The sequence below is a fragment of the Nothobranchius furzeri genome, chromosome 11, assembly GCF_043380555.1.
Source record: "Nothobranchius furzeri strain GRZ-AD chromosome 11, NfurGRZ-RIMD1, whole genome shotgun sequence".
Taxonomy (NCBI): Eukaryota; Metazoa; Chordata; class Actinopteri; order Cyprinodontiformes; family Nothobranchiidae; genus Nothobranchius; species Nothobranchius furzeri.
This window is the reverse complement of record NC_091751.1, coordinates 33,813,574-33,837,529: the sequence shown is the minus strand read 5'-3', so window position 1 is coordinate 33,837,529 and position 23,956 is coordinate 33,813,574. Positions and strand designations below refer to the sequence as shown.

General features: G+C 46.6%; 2 protein-coding genes across 3 annotated transcripts in view; one reads left to right on the top strand and one right to left on the bottom strand.

The window, feature by feature from the left end:
* riok1 (RIO kinase 1 (yeast)) overlaps positions 1 to 20,484 on the bottom strand; it is a 34,097-nt gene extending 13,613 nt beyond the window's left edge. The window contains exons 1-6 of the mRNA XM_015956473.3: positions 20,341 to 20,484; positions 14,870 to 15,050; positions 14,610 to 14,688; positions 14,323 to 14,392; positions 14,196 to 14,238; positions 14,036 to 14,128 (exon numbers count right to left, since the gene is read on the bottom strand). Of these exons, the coding sequence (XP_015811959.3) occupies positions 14,036 to 14,128; positions 14,196 to 14,238; positions 14,323 to 14,392; positions 14,610 to 14,688; positions 14,870 to 15,050; positions 20,341 to 20,396 (522 nt within the window). The 5' untranslated portion in view covers positions 20,397 to 20,484. The remainder of the gene's footprint in view (positions 1 to 14,035; positions 14,129 to 14,195; positions 14,239 to 14,322; positions 14,393 to 14,609; positions 14,689 to 14,869; positions 15,051 to 20,340) is intronic.
* A 106-nt stretch (positions 20,485 to 20,590) lies between these two features.
* rpp40 (ribonuclease P/MRP 40 subunit) lies at positions 20,591 to 23,895 on the top strand. 2 transcript variants are annotated; one of them, XM_015956507.3, is made up of 8 exons: positions 20,591 to 20,781; positions 21,058 to 21,199; positions 21,300 to 21,368; positions 21,442 to 21,537; positions 22,513 to 22,635; positions 23,021 to 23,186; positions 23,254 to 23,388; positions 23,458 to 23,895. In XM_015956507.3, exons 1-8 carry the CDS (start codon positions 20,665 to 20,667, stop codon positions 23,654 to 23,656), a joined length of 1,047 nt encoding a protein of 348 aa, XP_015811993.1. In that variant the 5' UTR covers positions 20,591 to 20,664; the 3' UTR covers positions 23,657 to 23,895. The 2 variants fall into 2 exon arrangements, with proteins under 2 accessions (XP_015811993.1, XP_015811994.1); XM_015956508.3 differs by lacking the exon at positions 20,591 to 20,781 and adding an exon at positions 20,828 to 20,965.
* The last annotated feature ends 61 nt before the right edge of the window (positions 23,896 to 23,956 follow it).

Here is a 23,956-nt window from a genome sequence, read left to right as displayed (position 1 = left end):
AATAGTATCAAATGTATAAATATTACATGTGTGTAACTTATTGTTTTATGGGTAAAAACGTGTAGTGGAGATAAATCTACCTACATTTTACTTTTCAACACTTTGTTTTGTTTTCTTGTTTTTATTTAACTATTTTCCTGTCCTGTCTGTCTCTCATCTTCCTGCGTCTCCTCTTAATTCTCCAGAAAAACTGCTGCCTGGATTCTTACTTTTTCACCTCATCAGTTACTTCTGAGCAGATCAAAGGGATCTCCTGACTGTAAAGCGCAGAGCGCGTTTTCGATGCTGCGTGAGGTGACATCACCACAGCACAGGTGATGAGCTCCGCAGTAGCAGAGCGCCAGGCACAAATAAGACAGAAAATAGACAACATGTGCAGACATGAACGATTGTGTGCTAATTATAGTTTTTTGGTTGCGCCACTTTGAGAATGGACCGTGCGCCGGAAGCAGCTGCCTGGATCGCTGCACAACAATGCGCTGTGCCGCTCTCTGCTCAAAAGAGTCCAAAAATGATATAATATAGAAAACTTTTTTCCGGCTCCCTGGATGTGTAGGATATCCATTTCCCCCATAATTCGATCCGTGCTCCTGGATGAAAAGCCGGACATTTTCATCAATACAAGAACCCGCAGTCCCGACGCGCCGGACAGAGTGAAAAGTGGACACGTCCGGGGAAACAGAACGTACGGTCACCATAGTCCTCATAAAGCGGGAAATTATAGATACAGTATTGTGCTCGTGCCCTGGGCCCTTTAGAGTTTGTGGGCCCTGGGCAATTGCCCAGTTAATCCGGCCTTGGGCGGAACCGGTTCACAGCAGCGCGAGTCCCCCCGCTCATCTAATAAGCGTCGCGCTCACGACTTTAGACTCTTTTTTACGAGCTCAGGGCATGTCTAGCCGGTGTAATAATCCGGGACTTGGATGAATCACTTTTGAAAAGTTTTTAATTTACCCGGACACAGAGTTCTCTCCTTCCTCGCTGCTGATCCCGACAAGCTTGCGTTTAAGACGCTGCATCATCCCGTGCCATGCTAAGTCTGACCTAAACATTGCAGGTAACGAATGTCTTCGCCTGATTTAACTGAAAATGCTCCCAAACTTAAAAAGTTTTTACTTTTTTGACTCTCGCTGCTTCTGCCATGTTCCTCTTCCAAACACCTGCCGGCTCTCCTTCGCGCTGATCTGTCTGCGCGCAACGGCGGGCGAGAAGGGGGGGGCGCTTTTGGAAGAGTTGTGCGACACAACGAATCGATGACGCAATTCGTTGCCAACGCTTTTAGTAAACGATTTTCATCGAATTTATCGATTCGTTGTTGCAGCCCTACACTCCACACCATGGCTGCACCTAGAAATTCTGTCCATAAAGGTAACAAACAGAACCAGTGACAAAGGGCAGCCCTGGCGGAGTCCAACCCTCACTGGGAACAGGTCCGACTTACTACCGGCTATGCGGACGAAACTCACGCTCCTCTGGTAAAGGGACTGAATGGCCCTTAACAAAAGGCCACCCACCCCATACTCCTGGAGCGTCCCCCACAGGGTGCCCCTGGGGACACGGTCATAAGCCTTCTCCAAATCCACAAAACACATGTGGATTGGTTGGGCAAACTCCCGTGCCCCCTCCATCACCCTTGCAATGGTATAGAGCTGGTCCACAGTTCCACGGCCAGGACGAAAACCACATTGCTCCTCTTCAATCTGAGATTCAACTATCGATCGGACCCTCCTCTCCAGTACCTTGGAGTAGACCTTTCCAGGGAGGCTGAGGAGTGTGATCCCCTATAGTTGGAACACACCCTCCAGTCACCCTTCTTAAAGATGGGGACCACCACCCCGGTCTGCCACTCCACAGGAACTGCCCCTGATGACCACACAATGTTGCAGAGACGTGTCAACCACGACAGCCCTACCACATCCATAGCCTTGAGATACCCAGGATGAATCTCATCCGCCCCTGGGGCTCCGCCGCTGTGTAGTTGTTTGACTACCTCAGCAACTTCTGCCCCAGAGATTGGACAGTCCATCCCCAGGTCTCCCTGCTCTGGCTCCTCTTCGGAATGCGCGTAGGTGGGATTGAGGAGCTCCTCAAAGTATTCCTTCCACCGCCCGACTATAGCCCCAGTTGACGTCAGCAGCTCCCCATTCCCACTGTAAACAGTGTGAGCGAGTTGCTGCCTCCCTCTCCTGAGGCGCCGGACAGTTTGCCAGAACCTCTTTGGCGCCGATCGATAGTCTTTCTCCATGGCCTCACCAAACTCCTCCCACGCCCGAGATTTTGCCTCGGCAACTGCCACTGCTGCACCCCGCTGGGCTATCCAGTACTCGTCTGCTGCCTCCGGAGACCCACAGACCAGCCACACCCTGTAGGCCTCCTTCTTCAGCCTGACAGCTCCCCGAACCTCTGGTGTCCACCAGCGGGTACGGGGGTTGCCACCACAACTGGCACCGGCCACCTTGCGACCACAGCTAGCAACAGCCGCCTCAACAATCGCAGAGTGGAACAAGGCCCACTCGGAGTCGATGTCCCCCACTGCTCTCGGGACGCGGTCAAAGCTCTGCCGGAGGTGGGTGTGGAAGATCGTCTTGACAGGTTCTTCTACCAAGCGTTCCCAGCAGTCTCTCACTATGCATTTGGGTCTGCCAGGTCTATGCGGCATCTTCCCCTGCCATCTGATCCAACTCACCACCAGGTGGTGATCAGTTGACAGCTCCACTCCTCTCTTCACTCGGGTGTCCAAAACATACAGCTGCAGGTCAGATGATACGACTACAAAGTCTATCATCGACCTGCAACCTAGGCTGCCCTGGTACCAAGTGTACCGATGGGCATCCTTATGTTCGAACATGGTGTTCGTTATGGCCAAACTGCGGCTTGCACAGAAGTCCAATAACGAAACACCACTCGAGTTCAGATCAGGCGGGCCGCTCTCCCAATCACACCCCTCCAGGTCATGTTGTCATTGCCCACGTGAGCATTGAAGTCCCCCAGCAGGACAATGGAGTCCCCTGATGGAGCACTATCCAGCACAGTGTTAAAAGTAAAGGACGTAATTAATTTGACCACCTCTCCAACCCCGAGCCACCATTCTCCAAAATGTCTCCATATTTCCCCCTGGACAATATTGCTAACATCATTTACTGAGCCTGAAAAATGACCAAGTTTCTACCATATTATGGACTCTCAACATCAAGGAATCATCTGAGCGGAGAAGATGAAACGAAGCAGAGCGCTCATGTGCTCCACCGGCATCTGCGTCTTGCCCACGGCCACAGTAACATCCTCAAAGCGGCGCCACCAAAATATATTCAACACACGATAATTCCTAACTGCAATGGTACTTTCTAACTTTTATTCATGGCTGACGCACATCGCGGCTGCGCTAATCACCCGAGTGCCACGGCCACGGCCAGGCAGCGTTTTTTCTGGAGAACTAGATCCAGCATCTGCCACAGGGAGATGCAGGATCTAGTTCTCCAGAGACAGACAGACAGGATAATCAGAGACAGACAGACAGGATAACCAGAGACAGACAGGACAGGATAATCAGAGACAGGCAGGACATAGAAATCAGAGACAGACAGGATATGAAAATCAGAGAAAGACAGGACAGGATAGAGACAGACAGGTTGGGACCAGAGACAGACAGTACAGGATAATCAGAGACAGACAGGATATGAAAATCAGAGAAAGACAGGACAGGATAGACAGGACAGGACCAGAGACAGACAGGACGGGACCAGAGACAGACAGGACGGGACCAGAGACAGACAGGACGGGACCAGAGACAGACAGGACAGGACCAGAGAAAGACAGGACAGGACCAGAGAAAGACAGGACAGGACCAGAGAAAGAAAGGACAGGACCAGAGAAAGAAAGGACAGGATAGAGACATATTAAGAAAACAAAACAAAGAGCTTGGAAAGGAAAATGTAGGTAGATTTATCCCACTAAATGTTTAACGTTGTAAAGTAAATATTATTTATAAGCTCATAATATTCATATATTCCAAACAATTCAGATCACCTTCAAAACTCCGTCCCACCCAGGGCCTTATCAAGGCATTTGGGGGCCATGCCAGCGAGGTGTCCCTTATTTATTTTTTGGGGAGTTGGCAATCCTAGTTCAATCGATGCTGTGGAAAATAGGGCTGTCACGGTAACCGCAAAAATGAAATATCGCTATATGAAGAAACCCACCGCGCTGCATCATGAGCCACCGTGATTACTGAACTTGATTCAACTCAATGATGCATGTTGAGAAGGGTGGCTGCACTGGTATCAAAACGAAACGTTACTTCGCTCCTTTGGGAGCACTTTGGTTTTCAGTACGTCAGCTGCTGCGCAGCCAGAGTCCTTGGCCGAGACAGAGCTGCCACCAGCGGCAAAATAAATAAATAAATAAATAAACGCTCGGAGACCTGCTGAAGTCCCGGACAAGCACTGCTTCTGCAACCGTCCCAAAGAGAGTTTGAGCCGAGCTGGAGCTCACTCGCTACCTGTAAGAGGAATGCATCCACCCTAAAGAAACCCCCCTGACATGGTGGAGCAACAACCGGGAGAGATTCCCTTTGCTCGCCAGTCGCACGCAAGTACGTGTGCGTTAGTGCAACGAGCGCACCATCCGAGAGGGTTTTCAGTGTTGCTGGAAATGTTGCCACCCCTCTCAGATCCTCTCTCAAACCGTATATGGTTAACATGCTGGTTTTCCTTGTGGGTAACAAGGACGTGACCGAGCTATAAATCACCGTCATTCGTGTGTGTGAAAGTGAAAGTGAAATGATAGTGCCCCGTGCCCGGTACATGTAATTTTTTATGCTTGATTTTAAACAACTAAACAAAATGGGGACTTGTTTCTTATTTGTTAGATGCTGCAGCCAAATTTGCATTTAAAAGTTTAACCTTCTCCCGAATTTTGTTGTTTTTAAGTTCAGTTGGACTCCGACTGTCAGAGAAACAAACATTACTGCGATTGTTACTGCCCTTTGATCTGCATTCAGTAAAGTGTTATAAAAGAAGGCACGGCAATTTTTAACCTTTTTTAAATGTGTAAACAATATGTTTACACATTAAAAAAAAAGTGCTGCAATAATATCGCACACCGCAATATTAAGCCACCCTGAAACACCGCAGGGGGAATTCCTCAACTGCGACAGCCCTAGTGGAAAATTTCATTTACAATGAACAACATAAACTAGCTGTGCTAGATTAATTTCCTGTTAATTGTTCACACAATAGACTTTTTCTAAAAATGTCTTTGAACAGAAACTGGATTTGATTTTAGGTTTTCTCTGTTATCAGTGATTTTACACAAGTTATGCACTTTCCTTTTTTCTCCGTGTCCTGTCTGGCTGAGAAGCAAACAGAATTGATGTCTGAATGTTGGTGACAAGCCTTACAGATTTACTCTCAGGTGGAGCATCAAAGCGATACTTAAAACTTTATTGTTATTGTTTTTGAATGCTTTTTAATTCCGACCAGACACGGAGACAGAGGTGAAAGAAAAAGGAAGAGACAAAAGGTGGGGGTGGGGGGTGGGTTCCTCAAAAATAAACAATAATGAACAAGAGTCTGCTTCTAGACCTGCAGAAAGAGAGAAGAAGAAAAAAAAAACAATGGGACACAACAACAATGAAAGATCAAGCTATCACTGCATCAACTTGATGAAGAAATATATAATCAACATTGTTTAACTGAACAATCACACGATAATAAATCACAGTACATTAAGTGCCCACCATAGCCTTAAGACGTGTTGAACGTGCCCAAGTCTATACTTATGAGAGCACCATGTGACCACCTGTGTGTGCACACGCACTTGTTTATGTAAGGTTTCTCTATAGGAGCGTCCAACAGACAGTGTGAGGAGCCACAGATCTGCCCCCTAAAGATGTGCAGGAGACGGAGGGAGCTCCAAGTCCCAGACCCCACCAGGCAACCACCGGGATTGGTCAGGCAGATGCCAAAAATCTTAAACTCCCTGACCCAGAGCCACAACCCAGGCAGACCAAGGCACCGCACTCCACACCAGGTGTGGCAGGGAGAGGGGAGACGAAGATCTATATCATCAAAAGAAGTCCCAGGAAAAGGGAGGAGTCAAAGACCCCACCTGACATATACAGTCATGTTTATGTTTATGTTTATGTTAATGTATTTAGCAGACGCTTTTGTCCAAAGCGACTTACAAGTGATAATCGGCATTTTGCCCTTGAGGCTAACAAGAACAACAACAAATTGACATCAGTCATGGAGAGGAGGGAACAAGGAGTGGACAGTAGAGAGGGGGGGCGGGTGCAAGCAAGGTGCTAGTTAAGAAGATGCTCTCTGAAGAGCAGGGTCTTCAGGAGTTTCTTGAAAATAGAAAAGGAAGCCGCAGTTCTGGTAGTGTTAGGAAGGTCATTCCACATTTGTGGAACGATGCATGAGAAAAGTCTGGATTGTCCTGAGCGTGGTGTAGGCACTGCCAGCCGACAATCCTGTGATGACCGGAGCGGCCGGGCCGAGACGTAAGCCTTTGCAAGAGGATTCAGGTAGATGGGTGCCGTACCGTCTCGGACTTTGTATGCTAGTGTTAGCAATTTGAATTTGATGCGTGCTGCTAGCGGTAGCCAGTGGAGCTCAATGAACAGAGGGGTGACGTGTGCTCTTTTAGGCTGATTGAAGACCAGACGCGCCGCTGCGTTCTGGACCATTTGAAGAGGTTTCACAGTACAGCCTGGAAGACCAGTTAGAAGAGCATTGCAGTAATCGATGCGGGAGATGACAGTAGATTGCACCAGGAGCTGGGTGGCATGTTGTGTTAGGTATGGTCTGATCTTACGTATGTTGTACAGCGCAAAGCGGCATGAACGGGCAACAGAGGCAACATGATCTTTAAAGGCCAGGTGTTCATCAATCACAACACCCAGATTTCGAACTGCCTTTGAAGGAGCCAGCGATAGGAAGTCATTCTGGATTGAGATATTGTGCTGAATGGATGGTTTTGCTGGGATGACAAGCAGTTCAGTTTTAGAGAGGTTGAGTTGGAGATGGTGGGATTTCATCCATTTTGAGATGTCAGAGAGATGGTTTGATATTCGTGCTGAGATAGTGTGGTCGTCCGGTGGAAATGACAGATAGAGCTGGGTGTCGTCTGCATAGCAGTGGTAGGAGAAGCCATGTGATCGAATGATCTCACCCAGTGAGGTGGTGTATATGGCAAAGAGAAGAGGTCCTAGTACAGAGCCCTGGGGGACTCCTGTGGCAAAGTGGTGCACGGTAGAGGACTGTCCAAGCCAAGATACGCTGAATGATCGTCCTGTGAGGTAAGATTCAAACCAGGCGTGTGCTTTCTCTGTGATGCCCATGGTAGAGAGTGCTGACAAAAGGAAGCCATGGTTGACAGTGTCAAATGCAGCCGATAAGTCGAGCAGGATAAGCGCTGAGGATTTGCCAGTCGCTCTAGCTTCTTTTAAGGATTCAGTCACTGCTAACAGAGCAGTTTCAGTGGAGTGGCCCTTTTTGAACCCAGATTGGTAAGGGTCAAGCAGACAGTTTTGTGAGAGGTATTCTGTTATCTGCTTGAAAGCCACCCTTTCAATGATTTTGGACAGAAAAGGGAGGAGAGAGATAGGTCGGTAGTTCTCCACATGATTTGGAGGAAGAGATGGGTTTTTTAGCAGCGGTTTAACCTGAGCATGCTTGAGAGAGATGGGAAATGTACCGGATGTCAGTGATGCATTGATCACATGTGTGACTGCTGCGGCTACTGTGGGAGCAATAGCTTGGAGCAGCTTAGTTGTGTTAGCAGTCATACACAGACACAGTCACACACTCCCTCCCTCATGCTCACACATACACATACAACCAAAGACTTACAAAAATGCACGCCGGACACCCACTCATGCTCTCCATACACACCCTATTCACTCTGGTCCCGGTACTGCTGCACATGGGGTACAACCATTACCGGTTCCCAGAGTTCGATAGCCTGGCAAGCCAGACTAAATAAACGTATTATTTAGTCTGGCCATGCTCCATTGACGGCTCTCGGTTGTGGGGCGGGTTCTACCGCTGTCTTTCAAATGATCTCCGCATTCCACTGGACAATGAATGTGACATACTCTTGTTTCACTCTGTTGCATCATCCCACCCACCAGGCATATAGAGTGCCCTGATTGGCCCAAAAGCGGATAAAGCTCTGTGATTTGTTCACTAAGCAGATAGAGCACTATGATTGGCCCACCATTATGGACCATTCACAGCTCTTTATGTGTTTGAAACCCCTCTAGAGAGCTGTGATTGGCCAGCCAGAGTCCTGGTAGGAGCTGCTGAGGTTCCAATGGAACATGCCTAGACCATTCTTTGCAAAGCAAGAATTTGGTCTAGTTCACTAGGCTAAGAGTTCGACCCTTTCTGCTGGGGTGCTGATGAGCAGGTTCCCCCGCCCAACGCTGAGCACAGCAACCCACCACCCCAGACTCCAACCGGACGGCCGGATCTCCCTCCTAGCCTCCAGCCCCAGGAAGCCAAGCGACAACAGAGGTGTGCTAAGACCCCTAGTCTCTCTCTGCCTGCTCCATTATGGTGTTAGTGAGTGTTGATGAGGTGTATTCCATGGCTGTGGTGAGCGGGCAGTGCGGGCATTGTCTGTCCTACGCCAGCTGATGCAACCACACCACCCCACTTGCACCCACAGCCTTCAGTGTTTAAGTGCAGTTTAAAATTGGAAGTGGGCACCGGCACTTGGGATGAGGCTGAGAAATCCCCCTGCCTAATGCTGTTGAATGTGCTCACTCCCAAGGCCCTAAGTGTGTGTTTGTGTGGAATGTCGTTGGTGGAAGTGTTTAAGGTGCAAATACAATTGGGGGGTAGGTTGCCACAGGAATGCGGAAATGGGGTCCATACCCGCACTTCCTGACTTGTCCACCCCCAAGGTCCTATGTGCATGTTTGTGTGAATATTGTTTAGTATCTGTTGTGTTATTTTTTATTGAATGAAATAAAGATTTAAAAAAAAAAATGCGGGGATGGGGAGGAATGGCTGGTTGGGCTTAGCCCTAGGGCTGTCGCGGTAACCGCAAAAATGAAATATCGCAATATGAAGAAGCCCACCGCGCTGCATCATGGGCCACCGCAATTACTAAACTTGGTTCAACTCAGTGATGCATGTTGAGAAGGGTGGCTGCACTGGTATCAAAACGAAACGTTACTTCGCTCCTTTGGGAGCACTTTGGTTTTCAGTACGTCAGCTGCTGCGCAGCCAGAGTCCTTGGCCGAGACAGAGCTGCCACCAGCGGCAAAAAAATAAATAAATAAACGCTCGGAGACCTGCTGAAGTCCCGGACAAGCACTGCTTCTGCAACCGTCCTGAAGAGAGTTTGAGCCGAGCTGGAGCTCACTCGCTACCTGCAGGAGGAATGCATCCACCCTAAAGAACCCCCCTGACATGGTGGAGCAACAACCGGGAGAGATTCCCTTTGCTCGCCAGAGTCGCACGCAGGTACGTGTGCGTTAGTACAACGAGCGCACCATCCGAGAGGGTTTTCAGTGTTGCTGGAAATGTCGCCACCCCTCTCAGATCCTCTCTCAAACCGTATATGGTTTTCCTTGTAGGTAACAAGGACGTGACTGAGCTATAAAGCGCCGTCATTCGTGTGTGTGAAAGTGAAATGATAGTGCGCCCGCCCCCCCGGCGCGCGCGTGCCCGGTACATGTAATTTTTTATGCTTGATTTTAAACAACTAAACAAAATGGGGACTTGTTTCTTATTTGTTAGATGCTGCAGCCAAATTTGCATTTAAAAGTTTAACCTCATGAATTTTGTTGTTTTTAAGTTCAGTCGGACTCCGACTGTCGGAGAAACAAACGTTACTGCGATCTGTGTTGTTACTGCCCTTTGATCTGCATTCAGTAAAGTGTTATTAAAGAAGGCACGGCAATTTTTAACCTTTTTTAAATGTGAAAACATTATGTTTAGATAGTGCTGCAATAAAAAAAAGGCTGCAATAATATCGCACACCGCAATATTAAGCCACCCTGAATCACCGCAGGGGGAATTCCTCAACCGCGACAGCCCTACTTAGCCCTCCAGGGAGCCAGCTCCCCCACTGGCCCTAATAGGCACCTCTGTTGTCAAAATGCCACCCAGGGCATGGAGACCCCAGCCCATCTGCCAGGGCCCAAAGCAGCAGCATCACAGAGCCTCACGGAGTCCGAGGGCACCAACCCAGCCCCATCCCAGCAGAATATCTGCGCCCATCCCTGCATTTGCACAACTTCCGGATTATAAAAGACATAGGACATCCAGGTAAGGTTGCCCCCCCCCCCTCCCCCCCCTCCTGGACTTCCCCCTCCACTGTGATGGGACAGCAGAGGAGCCAAGGTCCACCTGAGGCCCCTGAACCCGAGTCAGGCACTGCTGCATGTTCCTGCCTTCCCCCGGCAGCATACATGTCAGGACCCCAGGAAGTCTAATACCCTTGGTGGTGTTTGTAATTCCATTTTATTTAGCTTACATTTTTGTTTGACTACAGATTTAATTTGGTGATATTCTGAAAAGCTATTCTTATCTATTCCAAATTGGGAGACTATTCTATTAGATGGGATGAAGTCCAATCCTTCATATATGTGTTCCAGGTATAGGATTCCTTTATTTTTCCAGTCTGGAAGGTTCATCATTTTATTATTTTGGTACTAGTGAAGACTCTGTCATTTTTAGATACTCCCACCATGCTGTCAGAGAGGTGCTGATACTAATACTTTTGAAGCCTTCATGTTTTCTTATGCTTGAGCTAATAAATGGTAAGTCTGAAAGCTCTATCGTATTGCAAAGTGTCTGTTCTATATCTAACCAGGACTCATCTAGTGGGTTATCTTGCAACCATCTTGCAGCCTGTTGACTAAGAAATAATAATAATAATAATAAAAGTTGGGTAGATCCAGTCCTCCTTTGTCTTTGGTCTTCTGAAGTGTTTTTAAGCTAATTCGTGGAGGTTTATCCTGCCAAAGGAATTTGGTATTTGAGGAGTCCAGAGATCTAAACCAGTCAGCTGGTGGTTTGTTTGGGATAAATGAAAATAAGTAATTTATTCTGGGTAAGACCATCATTTTAATTGTAGCAACTCTCCCCATGAGTGATATCGGTAAGGATTTCCATCCTGCAAGATCATCTTCTACTTTCTTTAAAAGTGGGATGTAGTTTAGTTTGGTTAGATCTGCCAACTTGGGAGATACATTAATTCCCAGGTATGTGATATTCCCTGACTCCAATTGTGTATTAAGTAAATTAAGAAATTAATTGGTAGAACTGTGGATTTTAACCAGTTTATAGAGTAATCTGAAACTTTTGAAAAAGAGTTTATCAGTTCTATTGAATGGGAGAGAGAGGATTGAGAATTCTGGAGAAAGAGTAAAACATCATCTGCATAAAGACTGATCTTATGTTCTATTTTCTTACACTTTATCCATTTAATACCTGTCTGAGTTCATGTTTGGCTGTAATCTACCACTCTCTTCGATTTCCCTCACCATTCTGAAAAATATTGGAGCCAGAATGAGCCAGAATTCTTTGTAGAACTCTGCTGGAAATCCGTCTGGACCTGGAGCTTTCCTATTAGTCATGGATTTAAGGGCTTCCTGGAGCTCAGCTGATATTAGTGGCAAGTCCAGGACTGTAACTTGGCTGTCTGATAATTTAGGAAGTGTTATCCTGTCAAGGAACTCATTGATCTCGTTACCTGATGGGTTTATCTGTGGTGAGTACAAAGTTTGGTAAAAGTCTCTGGAAGTGTTGTTTATGCTTTCAGGGTCATAAACTATATTCCCGGTTGAGTGTTTAACAGCAGATGTGGTAGTTTTCTCTTTATTTATTTTAAATTGGCTAGCTAAAAATTTACCAGATTTATTACGATGTTTAACGTTTTCTATTCGTAGTCTTTGTGCTAAAAATTGTGTCTTTTTGTCAATAATTCCATGAAGTACTAATTTAGCTTTACGTAATTTGCTCAGTAACTCTTCTTCTGTGGATGCCTGTAAAGACTTAATGATTTCTTCTAACTCCTGAATATGTTTGTTTTTCGTTTTTAAAGTTATGCACTTTCTAAATAAAATGAACTTCTCTTGTATATTTTTGCTTGTTTATTGCTCACTTTTTCTGGAACAAAATTATAATTTATTGGGATTAATTTTTTTCAGATTTTCGATTAATTTGTTAATTTATTTTAATCGATTCCCAGCCTTAAATAATATTAATACATTTCAGGGTTTACCCCAGTGGCTTTTAAAGGGACTGTACAGACTTTTGAATTTTTATGCTCGCGATTGCCCCCTCAGGCCAAAAGCGTAACGGCAGCTTCAATAGTAGGCTCGTGCACAAAGCGTGCATGCTGTACGTGCACACTCCTTAACGAAAATAACAGCTGAGACAGTCCCGTGTGTGTGTGTGTGGCCCGGAGGACAGAGGACAGGAGAACGTGCAGCTAATTCATTAATTTGGTTCTGTACCTTTCTCTTCAGCACAGCCGACAAAGATTTAAGATGGGTCAGTCCTCCTGCATGCTCAGATCATTCCCTTCGCTTGCTTGAAAAATTGTTCCAAAATCAAAGTTGAACCCACATCTTTTTTATCTGTGAATTCAAAGCCGTTCGGCGAGTCGCAAATAAAAATTTGGGCATCTCACTGTAAAAAAATATACCATTAATGTAAAAAAGAAACTCTAAATGAACTATGTTCACACCCAGAATCGAACCCAGGTCTTCTGCATGGGAGTCAGACATCTTACAAGGTGAGCTACACTCAGGTAGCATTCACAGTATCTGTAACTTTTATATCCTTGACACCTGAAACAAGGTCAAACCAAAGAACGGTTCGGAGCGAAAATGGCTATTTTGTTGCTAATTTGCAGGAAATATCTAGAAGAAAGTTCTACAGAAAGTAGCTAAGGGTCCTCAGAAATGTAGCTAGGTTCGCCACTAGGCGTTAGGAACAGCGACAAAGTCGCTGAGTTGGCACTCTCTCTCTGCTGCTAAAGCTACGGATAGCACATGCTACAGGCTATGCCTGAGCGTGAACGCGCATGAAGCAGCCTGCTCGACCCGAGCAACTTCTGTGATTTTACAGAAAAACAGGCAATCACAGTAAAAATGCCAGGGCTCATTCTACAGGACCAGGGCATTGCAGGAGAATGTATGAAGAAGAAATGTATTATTTCTATACATGTTTTGGCTGTCAGACTTCCATAATGTCCCTTTAAGCCTAAGTGGCTGCAAGAACTTGCTTGGCCACTTGTTAGGCTAAGCACCAAAATCCACATAAAAACATATGGGCCTGCATCATTGAGTATTTCTGGAGAGACTGGGTATATCGGTCTGAACAGGTGTATTTTACTGTTATTGGTTCTTGTTCTCCAATTGAGTACTATCACCTGATCAATACATTCCACACTACAATATAGGTAGAAGTATGTATGATTTGTGCTGATATCGTATTGGATCGGTATCGGTCAATACTGAAGGCCGCAAAATCGGTATCGTATTGGAAGTGAAAACGTTGTATCGGGAGTAGTAGTAGTAGTAGTAGCAGCAGCAGCAGCAGTAGTAGTACTAGTAGTAGTAGTAGTAGCAGCAGCAGTAGTAGTAGTAGTAGTAGTAGTAGCAGCAGCAAAGTAGCAGTAGCAGCAGCAAAGTAGCAGTAGGAGTATAGTAGTAGTAGTAGTAGTGGTAGTAGGAGTAGTAGCAGCAGCAGTAGTAGTAGCAGCAGCAGTAGTAGTAGTAGTAGTATTAGTAGTGTTAGCATGAGCTGCAGCAGCAGTAGTAGTAGCAGCAGCAGCAGTAGTAGTAGTAGTAGTAGTAGTAATAGTAGTAGTAGTAGTGTTAGCATGAGCTGCAGCAGCAGTAGTAGCAGCAGCAGTAGTAGTAGTAGTAGTAGTAGTAATAGCAGCAGCAGCAGTAGTAATAGTAGTAGTGGTAGTGGTAGAAACCCACAGAACCAGTCCAATGGGGTCTTTATGTCGGGTTCTGAGATGGAGGTTAGGTCGGGCAGGATGTTTGGGTCAGTACCTCCTTTCCAGTACTGACACAGCCATTGATCTCACAGATGATTCCCCGACTCAGCATCTTGAACAGAATCATGCGAGTCCGTGGGTCCAGAACCTGCAGAAGAACCATCAGATGATTGTTCATCTTCACTGATCCAATGATAACTTCCCATGGGACTCACCTGCTCCACTGTGGCTCGGTCCGATTTGTCCTTCACTCTGTACCTGCACACAACAGTCAATCAGAACATTATCCAGATAGGTCACATGACCTGACAGATGAACAGAACCAGGTGAGGTCAAACATACGTATCTGTGTCTTTCTGCTTCTGCATTGCAGTCACCTTGTTGATCACAGAGTCATCAAACCTGAGTTTATCTGCAGAAACAAGGATCAATAATCGATAACTAATCACACCTCATCTGTCCGACCAAGGTTCTGCTCTGGGCAGCCTCAGAACTACTGGACTGCATCACTTCAGCAAAACAAACTCAGTGGTACCGGGATCTCTGTAGGACCACAAGTCCAGGTGACACATTAAAAACCCCAACCAAAAACAGAGCCCAAAGTTGGATGGGGTCAGAGGTCAGCTTACCCAGGTTGATCTTGTGTTCGTATTTCCTCAGAACCTTATCAGACGGACCCGTCCTGTTAGACGGGTTCTGTCTGTTGGCCTAAAGAAACACAAAAATTGACCCAAATCAACAAACAGGAAAGAGAAGCGGCCTGCCTGCCATCTGCTGTAACCACAGTAACAACAGTGGACAGTCACCATAGCAACGGTCTGATGGCCGTAACCAAAGAAAGGATCCAAACTAACAACATCTAATGACCTGCATGGTGTGGCAGTCTCACCTGGCTGTTGGTGCCGGTCCGGTTGGCCCTTTTGGTCAAATCTGAAGATGAAGTCCACGCCCAATCATCATCATCATCATCATCATCATCATCATCATCATCATCATCATCATCACCACTGTCATCCCACTGTTCTAATGAAGGATGAGTGATGTCACTCATGACCCACTGTGGTTGGTCACTACAGAACAAGCAGAATTACAGTCAGACAAGAACCAATCAGGAACAGGTGTTGTACCGATATAGGTACCCCTGTTAGAATGTGTAGCCCGCATCCGGAGCGCACAAAGGTTCCAGCTAGCTAGGCGTAGAAAATAAAGTTTTGCTCCTTTATCGTTCATTCTGTGGGTGACAAAAGGAAGTGAGGATTTACGCCCAGAACACACCAGCTGACTTATGATGCTATCTTAGACATAGGCTAAGACATTTCCATCATGTCCCGTTCTCTTTGGGAAAACCACCGCTTGACTGCAGCTGGACAGGGTGGTGTCTTATCACTCACACCCTGCGCCGTGGACATCAGTCCTTACGCTCCGGTAGGGCTGGGCAATAAATCGAAAATTTATCGTTATCAAAATTTCTGACACTTATCGGGATAGTTATTCCCATGTCAATACCATTTGATAATAAAAAATGAAAAGATGTGTGTAGGTTGGCAACGTTCATGTCCCTTTAAGAAGCTGTACCACCCTGAGTCATGTAAAAATGTGACTCAACTATTACACATAACAGCCCCATCTAGTGGACAACCTTTGTTTCTGTGCATACCTGTAGTTATCGTCCGATTATCGTTATTGAGGTGAAATCCTCAATCCATCCATCCATCTATCCATCCATCCATCCATCCATCCATTGTCTGAACCTGCTTTGTCCACATAGGGTCGCCGGTGCCTATCTCCAGCGGTCAATGGGCAATCAGGCGGAGTACGCCCTGGACAGAAAGCCAGTCCATCGCAGGTGAAATCCTCAATATATGGCGATATTGATTTTAGGCCGTATTGCCCAGCCTTATGCTCCGGCTCCAATGACCTTGTTGTCTGTGGGTTTCCTTGATCTTTCAGTGGGTGGCATGTTGGTGCGACACCCAGTGTTCGTGTCTGACCTTGAGTCTTTTCCTTTAATGTTTGGCGAAGACCTGCTCAACCACTTTATGCCTATTGTTGACGTCTGTGGGTGAACGCTCTGGACCCGGCTGACTCAACTGCTGCCCATGGAGCTCCCCCAGGACCTCATTTCTAACTTAGGAGTTGTTAACAACAACGCCGCCCAGATGGCCAGCCGGTTTGGTGTTTCTCTGGTCAATGACCGCCCTAGCGTCTGCACCTAATAACTCTCGCCCTGAGGTGGGACCACCACCTACCGAAGGGGGGTTGAAGGTCACACTGGCCCTCACTAGAGACCCCTCGCCCTGCGGTGGGATCTCCACCTACTAGGGCTGCACGATATTAGGAAAACCTGCGATATTCGATAATATAGATTAATATTACAATGACGATATCACTGTGATAAATAAAAACTTAACTCAGGAACAAAAATTATTAAAAATAAAAAGAAATAAAATCATTAAAATGAGAAAAGCAAAAGATGTGAGGAAAGGGAAAAAGAAAATGATCAAGAAAAGGCGATCGGTGGATCCCGGGAAAAGCAGAGTCAGCAGAAAGAACAAAACAAAGCTAACTCAGGTGTTTGCTAACCATCAAAATGAAGTGCTGCCCGCCTCGGGGGCAGGCACCTAACCTATGAGAACCTACCCAATTGGCCAAATGGGTGAAGAGCTCTATTTGATTTGTTTAAAAACACATAATACTTCTGTTTGATTGACAGAATCTGTGGCAAATAGGGATGGGTACCTTTGACATTTGAATCGATTTGGTACTAATTCCCGGTACCTACGAATCGATACCGGTACTTAACGGTACCAATTTTCGATACTTTTGAGTGTTTAATATTTTTATTCTCTTTTATAATTAAATATATATTTTCTCAATGTATAACAATATTTGATAAATATCACGATAAATAACATACAACTGTTTGTATTTTAACATTGTCCTTGTAGTTTTATAAGCTGATAATTAAATTGAAGCAAACATCTTTACTGTGAACTAAATTTACTGTGTATCTTCATTCCTTTTGCCATCCTTTTTCATTTGATTTTTCCTATTGGGAAGTTAGAATTTCCGAGGAGAAAGCGAACGCACCATTAGCTGATAACAATGGTGGCAATGGAAGCTAACATATCAAGCTAACGTTATCTTAAACAGTTTATTTAGCTGCTGGAGCAGATTAAAACAATGATGCCTCACACTTAGATCGTTGTCGCTGGTTTCGTCTTCACCCAATCACCCGTCGCATTTAGTAAAGTGAAGCCAAACTTTAGAGCGCGTTCATGCTCTTCTAGTCGGAAATTCGGAGTTCCGAGGTGAAAGCGAACGCACCATTAGCGGAACGGAAGCTAACATTATCATAAACATTTTATTTACCTACCGGAGCAGATTAAGATGAGGATGTCTCACTTGGATCGTTGTCGCTGGTTTCATCACCCAGTTACCCATCACATTTAGTGAAGTGGACCCAAGCTTTAGCGTGCGTTCTTTCTACCATGCTGCTCTGTTTACAACTGGCTCGCAGCGACCGACGACATAACGTTCTTACGCATACGCAGCTGTCTAGGCAAGTTCTCGTTATGAAGGACGGGTACCGAAACAAGGCACCATTTCAATTGACGTGAAAATGTGTTCAGTCAGTACTGTGGAATTCGGTCAGTACCTTAAAAAGTAACGAATTCGGTACCCATCGCTAGTGGCAAACATTTATTTATCTGTTCTTTGCGATATGCATATTGTGCATGCTGATATCGCGATAATGATATATTTACGATATATTGTGCAGCCCTACCACCTACTTAAGTGTGGGTCCATGGTGCTTCGCCAGTTTGACTTTTTCTTAATGTTTTAATGATTACTTAGATTTTTTTTATCTTTCTTTTAATGTTCCACAACACTATATTTGTTCCTATTGAGGGACAGCAGTAGCTCAAGAGGTAGAGCAGGTTGTCCAGTAATCGGAAGGTTGCAGGTTTGATCCCGGCTCCGACCAGAGAATTCTGCTGTTGTGTCCTTGGGCAAGACACTTAACCCACCTTGCCTGCTGGTGTTGTCGGAGGGACCGGTGGCGCCTGTGTTAGGCAGCCTCGCCTCCATCAGTGTGCCCCAGAGCAGCTGTAGCTACATTGTAGCTCATCACCACCAGTGTGTACTGACTGTTGTGAAGCGCCTTGGGAGGTTGTAGAACCCTAAGAAGGTGCTATAAAAATACAGGCCAGTTACCATTTATTGTGTGTTTTGTGGTTATGTTCAACACCTTGGCCTTTTTTTTAGAAAGGTTCTATGGACAAGTGTTGCAAATTAGCACTTGTGCTAACACACTAAACAATGCATCTGGTTGGTCCAATGTAATTGCTGTATCCATGTCAAATAGACATCACATCATCATAAGGTCGTAGAAGGTGATTTATAAATAACTGAAGACAAAGATGCTGCATGGCAAATGTCTGGTGTACCACTGCGGTTTACCAGATATTAATGGGTGTAAAAAGGAAGTTTTCCTCTCCACTGTCGCTGCATGCTTGCTTAGTATGAGGATTGCTGTAAAGACTCTGACACTAGTCAGTGACCCGATGCAACCTGCTGGGTTCCTTATATAGGAAACTTTTGACTGATTGGCTTATAGACCAGCGGTCTCGTTTATAGAGCGTGCTTACGCACAAAACGGGGTCAGAAAACTGCGTAAGCAACTTTCCACGCAAACTTTGGGATTTATCAAAGAAACCGTAGAAGAAAAATGTGCACAACTTTAAGTGGACAAAGGACCTTGCTTACGCACATTTTGGACATGGAGAGCACCTGCAGTGCTGCTGCTGAGAAGGATAAAATTATGAAATCCTGCAGCATTATCACTTGTACTGCTTCGTTTTCACACAGAACAAGTAAACCCAAACTGTGCCAGTCTGTGGATTTTCTCTTATTTGTTTTGCAAAAGCACTTACTTTCATTTCTCTGCGTCATCAACAAGTACATCAATTTATGCTTAGGTGAAATTGCACTTCCTTGATCTGCGGTCGCCATCGTTAATGGTGGAGCGCTGCAACGAGCCGGCTTATGTATATGCATGAGATCCACAAGGTACTTTGCAGTGACCATTAAAGGCAGAAAGTGGGCGTGTTGGAAGTGGGACATGATCAAAAAACACCTGAGAACATTTCTAGGTAGTCTCTGATTCATAAAGCGGAGATTGTGTGCAATTGTGCGTACTCCATATTTTATAGATCACAAACCTACTTGGCATAAGTACATTTTTTTGCTGAGTTTAAGTACAGTTTTAGTAAGAATTCTATGCTATGTTTTATAGATGAGACCCCTGACCTGTACTGGAATGGTTATTGTGTGAAGGTCCTTGAGACGACTGGTCGTGACTTGGCGCTATAGAAATAAACTGAATTGAATGTTGGAAGTCCTAGTAAGCTCTGTTTATCCATGTATTTTATTCAAGGAGTGGAAGGAGTTTGGTGAAACCATGGTCCTGAGTCAGAAAAGGGTAGAATGCCTTGTCCAGGTCAGGGATGAGGTCCTGCCCCAAGTGGAAGAGTTTAAGTATCTCGGGGTCTTGTTCACGAGTGAAGGAAAGATGGAGCGTGAGATCGATAGATGGATTGGTGATGCAGGCTTTGTACTGGTCTGCCATTGTTAAGACAGAGCTGAGTCAGAAGGCAAAGCTCTTAATTTATTGATCTATCTACATTCCAACCCTCATCTACAGTCACGGGCTTTGGCAGTGACCAAAAAAATGAGATCGCAGATACAAGCGGACTAAATGCATTTTCTCTGTGAGGTGGCTGGACACCTCCTTAGAGATAGGGTGAGAAATGTGGAGGGGCTCGAAGTAGATCCTCTGCTTCTCCACATATGGTTAGGATGCCTGCTGGACCTGGTGAGGTTTTCCGGGCACACCAACCAGGAGGAGACCTAATGGAAGACCCAGGATACGCTAGAGGGACTATGTCTCTCAGCTGGCCAGGGAACACCTTGGGAATCCCCCGGAGGAGCTGGCCCAGGTGGTTGGGGAGAGGGAAGCCTGGGCCTGGCTGCTGATCAGCAGATGGATGTTCTCTGGTGTTTTTGTCTACAGCTGACTGAACTTCATGATGACGAGAAACAATAAGAGCCAATAGTGTTTAAAACAAAGCTGTTCACCTGTAGAACTCCTACAAATGCATCACTTCCGGTAGTCACCCACAGAACAAAACTAATCTTTATTTACGCAGGTTAAACACGTGGTTAGCTAGAAACGGCGCGCGTTCCCGACGCAGGGTACACGTTCTACCTGGGATACCGACATCAGTACAACACCGGAGCAGGACCGTTCTCATTAGGTCACGTTTCTGATCCAATACGTCACAAATAACAACATACCGGTTGTCCTCCTCCGCGTCATCAAACTGCCCTGGTACGGCAGCCACCTCCACCATGATGTCACGTGAATAAACAGAAACCAGGACCAAGTTCTGCTCGGGTTACCCTAGGTTCGGACCGGAGCGCGCTTTCACCACCGCGTGTTTTCTTCACTTCCGGCGTAGACCACGTGACTACGGGGACCCACGAGGCTCTGAAAACAGCACGACATCCTCCTGCTCAGATCTACAGAACCTGTAGAACATCCAGAACTTCCGCGGTTCCGTTTGGTTTCATGCTAACGGGTTCTCGTCTGGATCCGGTCTCGACGAGGGTACCGTGAATATGTGTTCGGATCTGGACCGGACTCCTCGGACTCTGCTGGTCTGTGATCGGTCCAGTTTCCTGGACGAGAAGAACCGGGTCAGCCCTCAGGTGGAGAAGCTGCACTTCAACCACAAGGTGAGAGCTGCGCGTGCACGCGCTGTGACGAGCCAGTGTTTTGCCCATGCCGTGCATGCCCTGTCGCGGGAGCGCGCATCGCTGCACCGACATCTGAGTCACGAGGCAACTGAAGTATAAACTTTTCTCATCCGGGTACTTGCTGAATAGATAGGTGAAAATAATAACAGAACCCTGCTGCCAGGTACGGGTCCAGGTGATGTCCAGTTTCTGCTGCTTCTACCTGCAGCATCACAAAGTCGTGCTACCTTCTGTTGACTGGGTTCATCTGTGCAGGTATCTGTACTGCTGCCTGGGTGTAGCGTCACCCCCTCCAACCTGGACTTGGTGATGAACACCTTCAGCAGTTTCTACCTGATCAAGAAGCTACCAGTACACGAGCTGCTGGACCCAGGCCTGCAGGGTGCCATAAACCAAGGTAACACAACACCTGTATATACCATTTAGTTATCAGTACACACCTGTGTGTACTTGTTATTTAGTACTTACCTGTACACACTTGTCTGAACCTTCTTCAGGTGTTGTGTATGGTCTGTCCTTTGGGACTCGCATCGATGAAGATACCTGTGTTGCTTTGATGCCAAAAGGTAAAACAGGCGACAGCTTTGACTTCTTCAGTGCAACATGAAAAAAACTGAGTGGTTCCTCTGGTCCCTGCAGGACGTCTGGTTCTGTCTCTGGACAAAGACTCGTACGAACTTCTGGGGGTTGAGGGGAAACCGTCCAGATTCAACCACAGAACCTGCAGCAGATTTGGTCAGGTTTACTTTTGTTTTCTAAAGGTCACCAAGTCCAGATCGATCCTGCAGACCTTCATCACTCTGGTCTGGTCTCTGGTGGGTCTGCAGACCTTCATCGCTCTGGTCTGGTCTCTGGTGGGTCTGCAGACCTTCGTCACTCTGGTCTCTGGTGGGTCTGCAGACCTTCATCACTCTGGTGGGTCTGCAGACCTTCGTCACTCTGGTCTGGTCTCTGGTGGGTCTGCAGACCTTCATCAGTCTGATCTCTGGTGGGTCTGCAGACCTTCATCAGTCTGATCTCTGGTGGGTCTGCAGACCTTCATCAGTCTGATCTCTGGTGGGTCTGTAGAACTTCATCACTCTGGTCTGGTCTCTGGTGGATCTGCAGACCTTCATCAGTCTGATCTCTGGTGGGTCTGTAGAACTTCATCACTCTGGTCTGGTCTCTGGTGGATCTGCAGACCTTCATCAGTTTGATCTCTGGTGGGTCTGCAGACCTTCATCACTCTGGTCAGGTCTCTGGTAGGTCTGCAGACCTTCATCACTCTGGTCAAACATGTCACCATATCACCAGCTGTGATGACACGATTTTCGTCTCCAGATCCAAAGTTTGTTTAAAGTTTCCACATTTTCTGTCAAGCGTTTCTGTATAAACCGCGCGGTTTGCGTAGAAAGTCCCTTACACCGTTTTCTGACCCGTTTTGTGCAGAAGCAGCTTTCTAAAGGAAGTCCCAGGACTATAGGTGTTGGGTCTCCAGGTACCAGGTGTGAAGGGACCCGTGCGGTAGCCTAAAAAAGCCAGTTGACTAAACAGCAGCAGAGCCAGGACACTGGGTGGAGTTTTAGGGTGAATTTATCCTCACTAGAAGGAACCTGCAGGAAAGAATGTCCAGATGTTCCTGACTCAGGTCCGGGTTGTTCAGTCCTGACCTGTTTGCTGAGCTCAGCCTGAACAGAACCAGAAACCAACCGAGTGTGATGTCTCCTGCAGTGGTCTCTGTGGACCTGACGGACAGCAGCATGGCACCTGGTGGACGGGGCCACACCCGGCTCCTTACAGGTCTTCGGTCACACCTTCAGCTGCAGACAGACTTCCTACTGTCCCATCATCCAGGTGACACACCATTGTTAAGGATGGTTACATGTGATCTTCTCCTTACAGGTGAAACTCATAAAAACTAGAACAAGGGGTAAAGGTCACTGTTGTCACTAATCCACCCTGAAAGGTGAGACTAATCAATGAGACAGACTCATCCTGTCAATCCAGATGTTTCCGCCTTTATCTGTTCTACCTGTGATGATTACGGCTTCCAGATGATGACGACCCCACATTTAACATCTCAGAATATCATGTAAAGGTTCAATGTTCTCCAATCAGCTGATGAATCCACAACACAGGCAGAGGCTTCCTGAGCCTTTAGATGGTCTCGCAGTCTAAACTGGACTTATGGACCAGATTCTCTTTTACTGTATCACCTGTACTCCATTCTGCCTCTCAGAGGGTGGGGCCTCTCTACAGCCACTCCTGTCTCGTTATGATTGGTCCAAACACGAACCTGAGGTCAGCTGCCGCCACCTGACTGACCTGACCTGTCCCGACTTTCGGTCATGTGACTGTCACAGTCTTCTGGAGTGGATTGGAGCTGTGGAGGCCGACATCAGCTGGTGAGTGGTCCAGTCAGGGTCACGTGTCCAAGTGTTGTGACTACAAGTCGTTCTTCTGTGGTTTCAGTGAGAGCTCATCCAGCAGCTTCCTGTCATCGTTCACCTGTCCAGAGCCCAATGACGTGCTCAGTCATGCTCTGAGCGTGTCCATCTGTGGCCTGCTGTTGCCACACGATGTGCAGCGACTGATCCAGGAGCTCAGGTTAGCTCTCTCACACAAGCACACCTTTACCTGAACAGCTGACGACAAAATAACTCACCTGTGCTTCAGGTGTCACCTGCAGCAAACTCAGCTGGAGTCCTGGGCTTCACTGACGGTTCACGGTTTCATCGATAGTCCAGTATCATGGGGGGACAACGAGCACGGGGTTCTGAGTGGAGGGGAGAACTTCTACAACTTGCTGATGTTCCCTGACCACACCTACCACCTCCACCTGGCCACAGGAGCATATGACACTTGTCCACCATGAGGTGACCTCTGGGTCACATACCCTCTCACCAAGATGAATTACTGTTGTCATAGAAAAAATCTGCCCCAAGACAGGAAATGGGTCAACAGTGCTGCATGGTTTCTTTCTGCATAGCTCCCTGGAGCGACCTTTAACCTTTACCTGAGTTTTTCTTTGGATTGTAACCTTTGACCTCAGAGCAGAATGTTTGTCTCCCGATTTATGAGTAAACCTGAAAATAAAACAACAATTTAACAACAGCTTCCTGTCGTGATCCCAGTGATGCGTTACCGTGGTAACGTGGACATGTGGTGTTACCGT